Source organism: Crassostrea angulata, unplaced genomic scaffold (assembly GCF_025612915.1).
Source record: "Crassostrea angulata isolate pt1a10 unplaced genomic scaffold, ASM2561291v2 HiC_scaffold_15, whole genome shotgun sequence".
Taxonomy (NCBI): Eukaryota; Metazoa; Mollusca; class Bivalvia; order Ostreida; family Ostreidae; genus Magallana; species Magallana angulata.
Window position 1 is genome coordinate 175,287 of NW_026441570.1, and position 18,286 is coordinate 193,572.

General features: G+C 34.3%; 1 protein-coding gene across 1 annotated transcript; it reads right to left on the reverse strand.

Moving 5' to 3' along the window:
- Positions 1-14,911: 14,911 nt before the first annotated feature.
- On the reverse strand, positions 14,912-17,230 carry LOC128168577 (uncharacterized; the record flags this gene model as incomplete). The annotated part of the gene is made up of 2 exons (XM_052834756.1): positions 17,168-17,230; positions 14,912-16,769 (listed from the first exon to the last, which is right to left on the reverse strand). A coding segment is annotated over exon 2 (1,824 nt), but the record flags the coding sequence as incomplete, so codon positions are not given.
- Positions 17,231-18,286: the final 1,056 nt, after the last annotated feature.

Here is an 18,286-nt window from a genome sequence, read left to right on the forward strand (position 1 = left end):
TTTGTTGCTTTTTGTATTATAACCTTTAAAATGAAAATATTTTGTTAATACATATAGAACAAAAGTTGTTAAGAATAACGAGAGCTTTCATTTAAAATTAAGAAAAAAGGGCTGGCCCCTATAATTAAGGTTCAGCAGCTCATACACGTATTTTTCTGATAGCAAAAATCGTTATCATTTTATGAAAAAAAATTAATTTAGTTATTGTTAATATATTAAATAATGTCATTTGGTATCACATTAAACAAGATCTGTCCTATATTTGTTTTCAAATTTCATAAAACAAATATGTGAGAATCGTACATGAACGAGTTAATATGTCTACATAGACACACAAGCGAACAAATGCCACATTAAGGCCCAGGCATTTACTGCATTACGTTGTGTTGCGTCTTAGATAAATTGTTGTGATTCAATTTCATTTTTTTCATCTATATCATTTATGAATTCAATGAACACACATTATTTAAACGTTCTATGTGCAACTATTTGTCGGGGCGCCCCTGTTTGTAACCCCCGCGCGCGCGCGCCGAATGTAAACAGTAACGAACGGCATTGTAGAAAAGAGAGAGCCGTAATGCAGAAGAGAAGTTGTGTAGTCTTTCGGTGTACACATGCATTTTCAATTTGCTGTGAAACATATGAACATGCACAGGGAACAATACTACATATTTGTTTAAGGAGGATATTTTTCTCGTGTGAATCGTTTACGAGGAAATTCTGACAGCCACATTTCTGTCGACGATCAGCCGTTGATAAGCTACGAGTAATAAAGGAGAAAAGATGGACATTAAAGTGTGTGATTTATGTGGATGTTACTGAAGAAGGTGAGGCTTTTACTCCTTTTAAAGTTTCTTGTTAACTGGTTATAATTTAGTATATAGTATAGATGTACATGTAAGTACGTGCACACTGTTAGATGTTTTTGTTATGGTGTGGGTGTTTGTTTAATAACGTGTAATTTTTACATGTTTCATGGGTGTTTAGACTCGCTCGAGGTTCATGGGGGACTGGAAAGGGTAACTGAATTTATCTATTTAAAAAAATAACAGATTGTGAATTTTCAACTCAAAATTCAAAGCAGGGTCTAATTAGAAACATATCATATATTCTTGTGCAGAGGACTCCAAATGTAGTCATGAATACCCTGTAGACACAACTTCAAGTAAATAAAATTGTATACTTCAGACTTCAGAGTTAAAACATGACTTTAATATCTTTATGATGCCGATCATTGTATCATTAAAGAGGTTTAGCAGACCAACGGGTACCCGGTACATGTACTTGTACATGTAGGTTACAAGTTAGAACTATGCCTACCATTCTACCAGTTCACATAATTTTTCTTGTTTAGCAGTTATGATGTGTACTTAAATTGTCCTTGTTAATGTTTTAAATGTAATTTTTTATTCTCTTTTTTTAATCTGACTACTGGCAGTACTGGCGTGCGAGCAGTTCTCGCCGAGGACCATTTCTCGCTGGTGCACTGTTACATCATATTTTCGTATATAATTTTATGTGTTGATAAAATGACGTAACAATGCACTGGTGAGAAATGGTACTTGGCGAGAACTGATCGCACGCCAATATTGATTAATTACAGACAAAAACTGAAGGTTGCGAGTGTTATTTTTAATTGAACAACATTGTTTAAAATAATTCTTTATATATGTGACGATCAGACCGGTTTGAATACCAGTGCCAGATAGCTCAGTTGGTAGAGCACCTGACTAGAGATTCAGGGGGCCCAGGTTCAAATCCCTTCATTATTTCTCCCATCCTGTTACAATATTGGTGTTGTGACCAACCCCTGGAACTAACAGGTTAACTCGATCCTGCCAGGGATGATCTTCGAGGGTGAAGATCATTTAAGGGGGAGGAATGTGACGGTCAGACTGGTTTGAATACCGGTGCCAGATACATGTAGCTCAGTTGGTAGAGCACTTGACTAGAGATTCAGAGGGCCAGGTTCGAATCCCACTTTGTTCCGTCGTTATTTCTCCCATCTTTTACATATACATGTTTATCAGATATATGACAGATGATTAAGGTCATCACATGTTTTGCAAGATGCAATAAGTGTTAAAAACCTTTACTTTACAACAGAATACTTTTAAGTGAATATTTATGTTTCTTGTTATTATTTGGTGTGGTTTTCTTGACAGTGTCGCATAAACAATTTACCCGCTCCTAAAACACAAACTTTCTTTTTGTGGATTCAGCTTACCGCTGATTGGCTGCTGTTGCAGCAGACAAATAAGATATGCACGCACAAAACACAATGAACTTATCAGAGAATGAGTTGAGTTTATTTAAACTGTTGGAATTTGGGTATTTTTTTTTAAAATGAATACTTGTGACAAAACATATATGTGGTACATACAGCTGTAGCTTTATGAAGAAAATTTTGGTTAGACCATGTATACCTATCATGCAAGTAAATGATATTTACAAAAAACTTGCAATTTATGGCGCACGAAATATACGCTAGTTTTATAAAGATTGACATACATGTAATGTACCACATTCTTTGAAAAATAATCTATTAAAAATTCTTCATTAAGTTTACTCATACATGTTTTATGCTTATTACACGTAGTATTATTTTTAAAACATGTAATTTATAAGAAAATAAACAAAAACCCGCGCTAAATTTATTTGCAAACAAAAAATACACAGTAGAATTGATAAAAAATGGTATACCAGAAGCTAATACCAGTACATGTACTTTGACGCTGTTTGGTGGGTAATATTCGTTTGTAATTTACGAATTGAAATATTGACTGTTGCACTACAAGTACGGTAATAAACTCTCTCTCTCTCAAACTCTCTCTCTTTCTCAATTTGATAAGTGTTTATACCTATGAAATTTTTTTTTATATTATATTATGACTTGAGATGCAAATTTTTGATCTTGTACTGCCTAAATGTTATGTCATGTATTGGGATATGTCATACTTATTACACTGCATGGTCAGTGTATTTTTTACAGAAATACTATGCATATGTTAATGTAAACACAGCTATTACTAGTACATGTATGTAAACACAGCTAATTATTTTTAGCTCACCGAGACGAAGTCGGGGGGAGCTTATGCTATACCCTCGGCGTCGGCGTCGGCGTCGGCGTCCGGACCTGGTTAAAGTTTTTGTTGCAGGTCCTGTATCTAACTTATTACTTGTCCTATCTTCACCAAACTTGCATGAATGATGCATCTGGACCTACTAATGGACTTGAGAGACTTGGATGCTGAATCTGGGCCATGAATTTCAGATGCTGGAGGAGGTTAAGGTGTTTGGAGCAGGTTAAAGTTTTTGTTGCAGGTGCCCTTTGATAGCCATTTCTAAGTTACTACTGGTCCAAACTTCACCAAACTTGCATAGATGGTGTGTCTTATGATACTGATGCACCTGACAGGCTTGAATGCTGAATCTGAGCCATAGGTTTCGGATGCTGGATGAGGTTAAGGTTTTTAGAGCTGGTTAAAGTTTTTGGAGCAGGTGCCCTCTGATGATTATATCTTACTTACTACTGGTCCTTACTTCACCAAACTTGCATGGATGGTGTGTCTTATGATACTTTTGCACCTGACAGGCTTGAATGCTGAATCTGAGCCGAAGGTTTCGGATGCTAGATGAAGTTAGGTTTTTCGAGCAGGTTAAAGTTTTTGTTGCAGGTGCCCTTTGATAGCCATTTCTAAGTTACTACTGGTCCCAACTTCACCAAACTTGTAAGATGGTGCGTCTTATGATACTGATGCACCTGACAGGCTTGAATGCTGAATCTGAGCCATAGGTTTCGGATGCTGGATGAGGTTAAGGTTTTAAGAGCTGGTTAAAGTTTTTAGAGCAGGTGCCCTCTGATGATCATATCTTAGTTATTACTGGTCCTAACTTTACCAAACTTACATGGATGGTGTGTCTTATGATACTGATGCACCTGACAGGCTTGAATGCTGAATCTGAGCCATAGGTTTCGGATGCTGGATGAGGTTAAGGTTTTAAGAGCTGGTTAAAGTTTTTAGAGCAGGTGCCCTCTGATGATCATATCTTAGTTATTACTGGTCCTAACTTTACCAAACTTACATGGATGGTGTGTCATATGATACTGATGCACCTGACAGGCTTGAATGCTGAATCTGAGCCATAGGTTTCGGATGCTGGATGAGGTTTAGTTTTTTTGGAACAGGTCACATGTTTAATATATGTAGGTAATAGCACTATTTCAAACTTGCATATATGATCTAACTATAATATAAATGAATGGCAGAGGTAGCTTCAGATGCAGAGCCTGATCTCCATTATCAAGGATGCTAAAAAATATATCTTAGTTATTTCTGGTCCTAACTTCACCAAACTTGCAAGGATGGTGCGTCTTACGATACTGATGCACCTGACAGGCATGAATGCTGAATCTGAGCCATAGGTTTCGGATGCTGGATGAGGTTAAGGTTTTAAGAGCTGGTTAAAGTTTTTAGAGCAGGTGCCCTCTGATGATTATATCTTAGTTATTACTGGTCCTTACATCACCAAACTTGCAGGGATGATGCATCTCATGATACTGATGCATCTGACAGGCTTGAATGCTGAATCTGAGCCATAGATTTCGGATGCTGGATGAGGTTTAGTTTTTTGGAACAGGTTACATGTTTTATAGATAATAGCTTGCATAATTGATTTACCTATAATATAAATGAATTGCAGAGGTAGCTTCAGATGCAGAGCCTGATCTCCATTATCAAGGATGCTAAAAATTCTCCTACCTCACTCAAACCTGCTTGATAGATGTGTTTGTTGTTAAATGATTTAACATGATTCCTATGATATAGTATTCTATGATATGATACACTATTGTTTTATATGATACAATGTAATATCATACATTATATTGTAAAAAGTTATATGATATGATATGATATTGTATCAATTTTTTTGTACATTATTATATGATATTGTATTATGATATTGTTATGTATAGTATTGTATATTATTATACAATATTGTAGAATATGATATTGTATAATATATTATTTTATCGAATGATATTGTTTCATATTATATTGCAATATATGATATTGTATCATATGATACGATATTGTACATTATAATTATAGCATATCGTATGATACAATATTGTATAATATGATATTGGTTTATATAATATATTGTTATATAATACATGAAATTGTATTACATGATATTATAAGATATCATATAATATGATATTGTATAATATGATATTGTATCATATGATATTGTATAAAATGATATTGTATTATATAATATCGTACTGTATCAGATGATATTGTATCATATGATATGAAACAATGTTTTATCAAATTATATTGTATCATATGATACAATATTGTGTATCAAATATGATACAATATCATACAATACAAAATTATACTATATTATACAATATAATATCATATGTTACAATATTGTGATGTATTATGTGATATGATATAGTATCAAATAATGCTATATTGTATTTATATTAGATATTATGATATTGTATTATGTGATTAAATACAATAATGTATAACACGAAACAATGTCATATTATATGTTACAAAATCATATTGCATCAATATTTATTACAGTATTATATTGTATTAAATGATATATATTGTAAGTATCATTGGATGCAATATCATATTTTATATTATTGTATTGATAAACATTGTATCTTATAATAATGTATGAAATGAACATAGGATTATCATACAATTTTTTTACATATGATATACGATATTGTGTCAAAACAGTATCCATGAATATCCAAGATCATTAACTATGATTTTCATATCATATGATAAAGGTGGTTTTAAAGGTGATGCCTCATAAAGTTGATGCCTCGTCTCGGTGAGCTTTGTAATCTGTGATTACCTATGTTTTTTATTTATTTCAGCTCAAAACAGACTCTTGTTACCACATGGCTTTTACCGGTACCTGTTGATTCTTGTGGGTCAGCTCCTGAGATTAACCTGTCACCTCTATCCACATGCATATTCCTTGTGTTCTACAGACTATTTACTGGTAATTCAAATTAAATCCGATAATGCATGAACAATAATGGAACTTGAAGAAAGCATCATGCCATGTTGTGGTTTGTGTTTGATAAGAAATTATGAAAACAAAATTAAGGCTGTTTAAAGAAATTCATAATTGCTGTGAAAATTTGTTTTTCAATAAAAGTATACAATTATGTTTCCTTTATTTTTTATTTCATAAAGATATTTAGATGTGTTTACATAATTGAAACCCCCCCCCTCTATTTAATTGTCTGCATTAAGATTACATGTAGGATATGTAAATGTACATTTGACTTTGAAATAACATCTGCTATGATAATTACTTTTGAAATGAACAAGAAACAACCTATTTCTACCTTTCTAAGGTATATATGCATAAAAAAGTAGAAAAACATGTCAAATTTGAACATTTTTCATTGAAATCAACTCTGTCTCCAGCTACCTGGGTGTGTTTGAATTTAATTCTAATTTAAGGCAGATGTCTAACTTGTAGGTTGTAACTTACTGTTTTAGCATGGTTAGAAGAAGACTAGAAATCAGAATAGATTAGATATTCACTAGATATGATTGTTAGCTTACTTTTTTCATGAAAACAAGAAATCACAAGCAGGACAGCTGTCTATTTGTTAATGAAAATGGTACAAATCATACAATAAACAAATAAAGATCACATTTTAGAATCATTGATGATTGTTTTCAAATATGTGTGAGAAATGACTCAAGGAAATTGCCACATGTTTCATAAAATTAGGTAAAACATTTCAAACCATGACTTTTTATGAAAATCAAAAGATTGGGGGGTGGGGGGTATACATGTAAGGGTATTTCTAAATGATGTGAAGCTTTTATCATGATTATATCATGTAGGCATATGTTGTATTGAATAAGGTTTCTTTTTAAAGGTGGTTGAACAAAAGTTGACCTCTAAAAGGTCAGATAAAGATGTTTTACTATGGAGAACCCTGTAAATCTGTGTTTACTAAAGGAAATTGGAAATGGTGGGTTCACTTAAATGGCCATATTTTTATTAAACCTCAATGGAATTGGCAATATGTGGTATTCTTTTTCTCAGAATTGCATTAGCTTTCTTATTCCAAGACAAACCGTCTTTTCATAAAAATGTTAGTGTACTAAGTTAAAGATACATGGAACAGTTTCGGATAAAGTACCGTCAATATTTTTGTAAAATTGAGAGTGACTGTACTTGAAGGTTTATCATTGTTGCGTAGATTCATGAAATGAATTTTAATGATTATCAATAGTTAGAGGGATGTCTCTTGTTGGAATTGGTAAGCAATATTAAGGCCCCTAATTTTAAGTATATGAGAAGCAGAAATAAATTGTGAAACTTGCGGCTATGACAGATATGTTGACTTTACAGTGAAATTGAAGGTTACAAACGGAAGGTTATATAACATGAAATGTAGGTGGATGGGATATTATATGCCTATTTAGTATTTACTGGGTATGAGGACAAAAGCAAGTTTATTGTCCCCCAAGACAGCAAATATTTAATGAGGCAAAGCCAAGGGAAATAGTTGCTGTGGAATGGGACAATAAACTTGCTATTGTCCGAATAGTCAGTTAATTGGTATTTCATTATACAGAAGAAAACTTTATTTGTCAGCGATGCAGAATTTCTTGATGATAAACAAATTAGAGTTAAATCAAACTTTGTATTTAATGCGGCGATCTTATTAGGTCAGAGGTGTTCCAAGTTTAAGGTGATATGGGGCACTTCCATGTTGTGACGTATTGTTTATCGAAATAAACAATAAAATAAAGTGTAATTATATAAGTACATGTAGTTTCTTCTCAAAAATGGTCACCTAACTCCTTAGCACAGTGGGTTAGAGGGTTTACTAGGAACCTGTAAGTCATGAGTTCGAATCCCGCTGGGGTTTTTACAATTTTTACCTTTTCAAATATTTTTAAAAGCTATTTTTTGGTTAAATATTGTAAAATTTGAAAATTCTAAACCGGTGAAAAGTTTTCAATTATATAGTACTTTAATCCACATTAATATCGACAGATGTCCCATACCACCTTAAAAAGGAGGGAAATCAAATTCTGCTAATGAATGGTTTTGATGACTATTCACCATGGGCAGATAGCATGGATACTATTTTAAATTAGATAAAAAGGCATGTTTATGCGGGCGCCTTCTAGTGATCAATTTGTCTGTCTGTCCATCCGAGATGGCTTGACAGGAGCATAGCTTCTCTCCCCTTGGCCCAATCTGGCTCATACCTCATCCACAGGGTTCCTTTGGTTGAAGGATGTGCAGTGACCTTGAACCATGTTTTTAGGTATAAGGTTAAGGTTATAGCAGAATTATATATATAAAATCCTTGTCTGGGGCATATCTCTTTTCCCTTTGGTCCAATCTGGCTAATACTCACAGAGTGTCTCTATGGTTAAACGATGTGCAGTGACCTTGCATGAAATTTCTAGGTAACGGGTGAAGATCATATCCGATCATGCAAAAATCGTTTTTTGAGAGCATATATAATTTCTACTAACCCCTATTTGGCTCAGACTTCACATAAGCAGAGCTTTTGAGTAAAGGGTGAAAGGGTGTGTAGTGACCTTGAACCTATTTTCAGTGAAAAGAAATTGTGAAGGTCATACCAGAATTATACTTTTAAAAATCCTTGTCCGGAGTATATCTTCTCTTCCTTTGCTCCATTCAGCCTCATACTTCACCCACATGATGCCTTTGTTCAAAATATATGCAATGACCTCCAATGATATTTGTAGATGAAGAGTCAAGGTCATATCAGATCACACAAAAATCCATATTTTAAGAGCATAGATATACTCTCCTTTTAGCCCCTATTTGGCTAATATTTTACCTTTACAGAGTTTATTGGTTAATGGCGTGCAGTGACCTTGAACCAAGTCTGTCAATGTGAAGGTCATAGCAGATCTTTTTAAAATTAGTTTTAGATAGTAGATTATTTTCCAAATATGCTTAATCTTGGTCAGATTGAACAAAAATGCATGTATGTTAGGGGGAATGAAATTGAATTAAAAGTTCCATGCCAGCTGGAAAAATTTCAAGTTATAGGTCAAGGTCAAAGCAGAATTCTCTGAAATAACATAAGCGGGGCCCTTTGAAATGTTCACCATTTCAATGTTGTCTGGTTCATAGTAATTTTACATAGAAAATATTCACAGAAGTACAGTAAAGTAATCTTTACATCGATAAGTTTCTGACAATTAATGACGCAACGAGCACACAGTACGAAAGGTCAACCTTTTGAAAAGCAGTGAAGAGGAAAAGTTGCTCAGAATTATGTTTTAAACAAAATTGATTTTTTACATAAATTTTAATTTTGCATTCTGGGTTAAGAAAAAAGATGTTAGTTCAAGGTAAAGTAAACTTGTACTTAAAATGAAGTCAAATTTGTTAAGTCGTACTTAAACACTTTGGTTTTTTTTGTTAAGTCGTTCTTGAAATGGTTAAGGGTTTTTGGTTAAGTCGTACTTAAAAACATTCGGATCATGTTAAGTTGTACCAAGAATCATTCGATTTCTTTTTATCTTTTTGTACTTAGGTTTCTTTGTTACTAGATTAAGAACTCTGCTTCTTAGACGTACTTCTAGCGTTGCTTTCGACATTAGCGGAAAACCCACTCGTTGCTTTGCAACGAGCTTTGCTCTAGTCTTATTTTTCTTTTTTTTTTTTTTCTTCCTAGACGCGAACTTTGAGGCTTCATATCTTGCTCATTTCTGAACGGATTTTGCTCAAATTTTCAGGGCTAATGGACTTTACAAAACACTATCTTCATCAATTTATAAAAGTTAGAATTCCCTTTCCGTTAACGAGTTATTCCCCTTTTAAAATTTTTTAGGGCCTTTGGTTTCCAGACAAAGGCTCCGAGACTATGATAGCAGGGAATGGGAATCCAACGAATTTGAATAACAAAGACATTGAAGTTGTATACATCGGTTTTTGTTTTTGGATTACGTTCCTTATTTAGGAAAAGGTAGGGGGTCAAAAAACAGGATTCCAAAAAGTGCAAAAATTTAGACATATTTTCCTTTATAGCTTTTTAACGAAAAATATTTTGTTAAGACATGTAGAATAAAAGTTGTGCAGAATATCAAGGGCTTTCATTTGACACCAATAAAAAAGGGCTGGTCCCTTAAATTAAGGGCCAATAGCCCTTAAAAGTGTTTGCTTAATAACTCAAAAACGGTTTGGATTTTGATATGGATGTCGCTGGAAAAGTTGTTTGTTGGGATCTCATAAAGGTCGTAACAATATTTTTTTGTAAGTGATTTGTGTAGTATGAGTGTAAAAAGCTTTACATGTTGACATGTACCTGTTTTCATTTGACAAGTTAACGAAAGTCTTTGTGCGTACAACTGGCATAAAGTTGCCGCAGAAAGTATGCTGGTTTATACAGGAGGCATTAATTTATAAGAATTTTTTTTTTTTTGTTGGAGTACATGCTTTTTTTTAGGAGTTTAAGTCATTGTTGTTAAGTTCTTATAGTGCACAATCATTAAAAACGGCAATTGGAAAACAAAACATTCTTTTTCTTTTCTTTTTAACCACAAAATATGGAATTAAAAAACTCTATGCATTACATTTTATTTATTAACTCCATGCATTTAAAATCTACCTTGAATCAGAGCTGTGTGTGTGTGTACCATTACGTAAGCTCTCCCTCGCCCGCGGCCGAGAAAATCGGTCACCATGCTCGCGGCTGGACTACCTAGCGGTCAGCGGTTATCTAATACACGAGAGTTGCGTCTCTCATATATGAGTTTATTTAGCCGCGAACTCAAGAATTGTTTTAGTTTTGATTACACAAAATCTTTTGTTGATTAAACGATTGGATGTCAAGTAAGAAATAGTTCATTTAATTAATAAAAGCAATGTCATTCTCTAAAGCAATAATAGACAAAGATCAATTGTGGGGTTTAAGTTTAAAATATATAACTTCTATTTGATAGAGTAAGGTCATTATATTGCAAACTTTTCAAATCTTCCTTGGTTGTGAGCTGTGCGTTTCTGTGCGTTGTACCTTTACGAAATATATTCTTTGCCCACGGCCGAGGAGATCAGCGACGGCTGCATTACCTAGCGGTAAGCGGTTATTTAATACACAAGATTCGCACACCGCGACTTACACTTACATGCATATGAACGTGTTTGAGTTAATATAGCCGTATATACAAGAACTGTTTTAATTTTATGTTATAAAAGTTTGTCCTACTTGTATATATTTAATTAAATATTTGAGTGTAAATGAATATTAATGAACGATATTACTCCAAATCGGAAAAATCGTTAGACATAAACTAATGGTTGGTTTGTTTATGTAAACTACTTTAAAAACTGTACAATTAATGTTTTAAATCAACACCCCCCCCCCCTCAAATATTAAACATTTAAATGATGATAATCCCTCGCACATGGCTGAGGAGATCCGGCGCGAGTGGATCAGTGATCCGCGGTCGGTTCGTGTTCTTCTACATGTACATTATGACGCGTTTATGTTTCATATTTTGCACGGACACAACTATATTTTATTATGTTTTCAACTATTATATTGGTTTAAGATGAAAAGATAAATTTATTTTACTTGTACAGTTGATTAAGCATTGATTTATACGATAGCGTATAAGGTAGTTTAAAAATCAAATCAAATTATAATCAAAGTTCCATGTTACATGTTTGCGGTAGGTGCTAGCACGATAAAGGAATGCCCTGAATTGAGGCATTCGATGATTATTTTAAAATATATTCACATGAGTTTAAACAACTTTAGATTAGATTCTATCGGTCACATATTAATCACTACTGTAGTTTCATTGTGGAAGCGAACTCATTGCTGCCCCCCCCCCCCCCTCCTCCCGCCCCGCTGACTGGTGCTCGCGCTGGATTTTTTTTTTTAATTGGAGAAAAGATAGCAAGATCTGTCGAAAATCATTTTTGGTGGTTTCTTATGTGTAACATTTTGTTTCACTTTCCCACCCCTTTGTTTATTCGGCCAGTCTGTGTTAATTCAATTGCCGCATGCGACCGAGAGTCTTGTGTCGCTTCAGCGCACACAGCTCAGAACATTTATAGCCCCAGGTCATCAATTGTTATGTAATTGAGTAACAGTTGGAAGGGTGATTTTACTACATAAAATAATAAAATCATAATATAATCTATTTGAATTGAGTACCATGCGTATAGATTCCCATAATAATTAATTTTTTTATTACCTTTCTATGTTTACATTTAATTTTGTTCAAATAATTAATAAATTTTCTATCATTTAAATTGTGTGCTTCATCAAATACGTATTCCGATTACCTTGAAGTCATTAATTTTCCATTGGCTTTTGACAAAAGAGAGACGCCTGACCATCCAATGAAAACAAATACACAGAGTTTGATTGACAGGTTTAGCCAGGTGCAGGTCTCACCCGATGTCCGAGGTTATGTGTGCTGCTTGTACACAGCCGAATGGTCTCAGTAAGAGTTATCGATGTAAATAAATAATAAAAATACATGCTTATCAAAACATGATCGTGCAAGTTAAAGTTGATTTAGGTTTGTTCCAATAGAAATCATGTTTCACTAACTGTATTTAATATTTTTTTATGTATAGCGAATTTTAATATTGTTTCAGTACTGAAACATCGCATGAAAACGTTAAATATACATGTAATTATCTGTTACTAGTCGTCTTTTAATATATATATATATACCTTTCTTTTGTTTGTTAAAAATTCGCTCAATTTTGTTAAAGTAATGTAAAACACGGGCGCCATTTTGAAACAATTAACTTGTCAGAGAGTTCCGAATGAAATCTGATGAACGTTTCACACGGTTCTCGCACGCTTTGCTCGAAACGATTTACACGCTTTGCCCGAAACGCTAAACGGTTTACATGAAACTCTAAAAGGTTTACACGAAACGTTTCTCGCATGTAGGCCGCACGCTTTTTTGGTGTAGTAGTACGTTTTAGGGTCTGTAAATTTTGTCAGCACGCAATTCTAAACTTGCACATAGTCTTCAAAAATTTAGAAATATTTTAATATAGAAGTTATCTTTGAGAAAGGTTTACGTGTTTTGTAGGCGGGTTCAGTTTAAAAAAGAAATACAATTCCTGACATGAATCATGAGTACATACTGTTTATAACAATGCTTGCTACCCTTGAAAATTTAACTCGCCATTAAACATCTCACTTTTTAAAGAATGTTTGAAACGATTACATAAACTCTGCTCGACAAATAGTTTTCCTAAAATATTTTCTTCCTTTCTTTGTTTCAAAACACGTTTTATATACAGGCTTTCAATCACAACACGTTTTTATAACAAAAGCAGAACTGAAAGTATAGTCATTATAATCGTTTGACACCATATAACATATATTTTGAACTCGCAGCAACAACGGAAGACCTACTCGGGGCTTTGCCACGAGCTCTGCTCTAGTTTTTAACATATTATTAAGAGATACTTTGATCAAAGGGAGATAACTCATACATACAAAATAAAACTCTTTGGTGAATTGATAGACCAGGTGTAGTACAATCAAATATAATGAATTCTTTACTCGTCAGTAGCCAAGTATCAAACTAGTAGACTGGTACCTTAAAAGGAGTAGATGACCACTTTTAATTTAGGAAATCACAATCGACTAAGCAATATAATATAAAATCTTTAGATTCCTTTTTTTTTTTTTAGCTACACCTCATACTTGAGTCGCTGAAACTCATTAAGAAGTAAATGACACTTATTGATTTTAAAATAGCAAGGTTAAATGTCAAAATACTCGTGATGTCGACCTGAAAACTAATATCAAAACTTGATGTACAGATTTTCCCTAGATGTAATTTTTTTCCAAATTAAAACACTAAATTAGCGGTGAGATTTTTAAAAAATTGAATGATTCATTCATCCATTGATTATGATTCTGTCTATCTTTGCAAAAGAAAGGGGGAGGGGACCTATGTAAAATCAACTTCGAATCGAATATAGAATCCAAGATATTTTAGTTAATAGGAAATGTGTATCTAAAGTACTCAATGTCAAATTCCAGCATCTGTGTCAATTTTTGAATCAGTGTCAAGAAGACTAGCTGTTATTACCATAATAAGTCTGAAATCTATAATCATGATAATATTCATATATTCTGAAATATTCATCCCAAGGCACTTGATAATGTAAACATTTCTTTTCAGAATTAGGTCAAGTTCTCTTATCTATTGAATAGATATATCGATTATATATAATTATACATGCATGCATATTTCATTTCACTATAGTTAAAGAACTATCTATACCTAAGAATTAGAAATGTTTGCAAATATCAACAGTATTTAATGTGATAATATAAGGAACCACATCAACAAAGTACTGAATATTTACATTTATTTACATATAAAACCAGTTTATTTACATGTAAAATATACAGATAGTACGTAATCATATGTTCATGAACAATACACAGTCTCTGAATTGTGAGAGTCACCACAATTTGATCAAACATAACAAATAAATACAGTTTGGTAATACATGTATTTAATATAATCATAGATAGTTTGTTAATGTATTATAACATTTAAACACAATTAGTTTATTTACATAGACATTTGATGTTCACTCTGTAGACACGTAACATTATGATCACAGTTTGTTTACATGTAATACTGTGGTTTCATCAATATTCGCTGAATACCAATTTTCGTGGATTTCGTTGTAAAGTTTATCCATGAATTTAAATGTTCATTGAAGTGCAATTTCTACTATCAGTTTGTGTTGATGGGGTCATTGGCCACGAATTTACGTATCCTTGAATCTGTGATTTTTACTTTATCCACGAAAATTGATATCCTTGAATATTAATGAAACCACAGTATTGGATTTTCTTCACTTTACCTGTTTCATATTCAGCCACAAAGAGGTTGTCTCTGGTGTCCACACATAAACCCCATGGATATTCTAAATGATAGTTGTCAATGTAGCAGAGGAACTGTCCATCCTGATCCAGGATGTGGATACAGTTGTTGTTTTTGTCTGCTGTCAGGATCCGACCCTGGCTGTCTGTAGTGATGCCAACTGGTCTAAATGGTTCCTTGGTAGTAGATGGAGGACCTGTGTAGGTTAACCGGAGTTTCCCAGCCTGATTGACCACCACTACTGCACTGGCTTTATTGTCAGCTACACAGATATCTAGGTTCTTGTTCTCACTGATGTATTTAGGGTAAGGATTAGATGAATAGAGAGGTTGTCCTTTGTCATTGTATTGAGAAGGAGGACCGGTGTATGTAAACCTGAGTTTCCCAGCCTGATTGACCACCACTACTGCACTGGCTTTAGAGTCAGCTACACAGATATCTAGGTTCTTGTTCTCACTGATGTATTTAGTGTAATTATCGGATGAATAGAGAGGTTGTCTTTTGCCATCGTATTGAATGGTTTGTTTCTCAGTAGAGCCAGAGTAACGCACAACTTTTACTTGTTTCCCATCAACAGTGATCATGACAACCAGGAGGTCACCAAAGGAGGTACTACAGACATAGAGAGGTTCCCACCCCTGTAGTCTGATCACTGTCTGTATCTGTGTATTCTTCACTATGTTCACAGTTCTATCACCGGGATCAGTATAAACTAGTTCACCACTCTGTGTCACTGCTATGTCAAATGGTCTGTTCCCTGACTTGGTTTGGATGGACTTCACTAGTTTACTGTGGAGGTTGTAGAGTCTCATCATGTTGTTGTCATCACCACACGTCCATACCTCATCATCACTCAGACAGGACACGCAGCTTAATTCATCAAATTCTCCATACTTTGTGTTTATATCTGTGATGAACCGTGGTAAATAAATGAGCGGTCTGTCCGGGGAAGAGGACTCAGCACCAGCAGAATCCATTGTGTAGCCATATTCTCCTGTTTTGATAGATAAGGCTGACAGAAAACCAATCTGCTGATAAATCTGCTCTTTGTTAATCTTCTGAGGGGTGAATCTTGGTAAGGAAACTGTGAGTTTAGGAGGCCATCTTCTGAATTCAGCAATCCTGGATTTGTAGGCAGAGACAAGGCTGACATCATTAGAGTTGAGTAATTTCTTCAGATCAGCAATATCCTGAGTGATTTGAGAAATGGTGCGCTTTATTTCATTTTCCTGCTTATCAAGGACAACCAGGTGTTTGGATTCCATTTCATCCACGTCAGATTTCAGTTTCTTGATGGCAATGTCTATTTCTCTGTGCAAGTCTTCTCCATGTTTGTTTAGAGCTGTTGTTAATTTCTTGGAATTTTTATTCAGATCAGTTTTCTGAACTGGAATGTTAGATGCGATCTCTTGGTATTTAGGATAAATGGTATCTTCTAATTCTTGAAGATCTTTTTTTAAGGCTTCTCTCTTAGTATCTAATATTATTAAAATGCCAACTTGCTTGTGTCCTAGATGTTCACCTGAGGAGACACACTCCACACAAATAGGAATGTTACATTGTTCACAATGAAGGTCACATAATTGTGTGGAATGTTTGGAACATTTAGGATTTAGTCCCCTCTTCTTAAATGGCACTACTTTGTGTTCTTTGGATTCATCTAAGAGGTGTTTTCCAACGCAGACTACACATAGATGTATATGACAAATGTCACAGTACATAGGGGGGCCCGGGGTCTCACAGAGATGACACCGTAACACATCCTGGGCCCAAGTACGTGGGTACATGGTCAAACACCTTGATGAGATTTTTAGATGATTTCTGAAAGAATAAAAGAACAATTACATGAATGTTATATTAGCAAACTTGTTTTTATTAATTCTATGTCATTTTGTATGTGTAGTCAAAAGTGTTTTCGAATGGAAGGTAGGTTGGATCTAGACCTTCCCCCCGAACGCTCTCGGGGACTCTTGACACCCTCTGGCCGTCAGGATTCGCTCCGCGCATTCTCCAACTTTTATAGGCCTGGATTTCTTTGTCGGTCCGTGCCCCCCCCCCCCCCCCCCCCCACAAACACCAATGGCACTGGTCTACACTGTTCAGTAACTGGTGGTAAAACATTGAAATAATGCCCACGGTGCCCACTGTACAATTTTGATTATGTTCTTCATTATCATTTCTTTATAACCATTTTACTTATTCATTAACAAACTACAAACCTTCACACTCCCAACATGGCGATTCGGGTATTTTCTCTTCCGGGTCTGGTTACCTGTAAAATCGTCACGTGATTTCTTTAGTGCATGGTAGGTCAATCCAGGGTTGCCTGCTTCCTGCAAAGTTCATGTTATATTATAAATATTTGTTCGTGATGGGACTCACTCAGAATATTGACAAAGGTATTTTGTCAGAAGTTAAAACTTTTGGGACTTGCTTAATAACGTATAAGATACGTGAGGGCGGGGGGGGGGGGGTTCCCAGGCGCAGATCCAGAAAATTTCGAAGGTCGGGAATCGAGGGGAAATTTTCTGGCATAAAGTACAACAACGGTCTTAAGTCCACGCAGGTGGGAGAGAATTATAGATATTGGGCGTGTTTTGCGATCATGTAAGTACAGTACATGTATGCTTGAAGGAATTTTTCTAGAGGAGGGGATAGGGACGGTCGCTTAGAGACCAAAATTTGATTAGGGGGTCCATGGGGCAAAGTCTTTAGAAGCGTGGAATTAACCTCAATACCGGCTAATATAATTATGTTCATTCAAAAATGCATTAATTTGAGTGAAAATAAGAAACAATGCAGTCAAGTGTTTTTGTTATATTTTTTAACATCGTGCAAAGGTAAATATTTTGTCGTCTTTAAATATTAGTCTTTCAGAATCGAAGAGGAATTTAACAATTTTAATTTAAAAAAAAAATGCAGTTAAGGATTTCTAGTCAGAAATCATGTTTTCTAACATCATGCAAAGTTGAATATTTGGTCGTCTTTAAATATTAGCTAGTCTATCTAAATCGAATAGCAATTTTACAATTTTAATATCAAAAATATTTTTTAAAAATTGCATAATAATAACACTTCCAAACAGTGATATGATGTTCTCTCGTCATTGAAATCGTCACGTGTCTGACTATCTTCATGTATATTCTTTAATGGACTTTTTTAAGGACAAATCACGAATGTTCAAGTATGTGCGTATTACTAGACAACACAAAAGTTTGAAGAAATTTAAATCCAATTTTTAAGCTATTTAGGGAAGAGGAGTTGGAGATGGTCATATTATGCAGGATGCTCTTATTCTCTTAATTTTAGAACAAGTGAAAAGCTGTCAATATGACAGC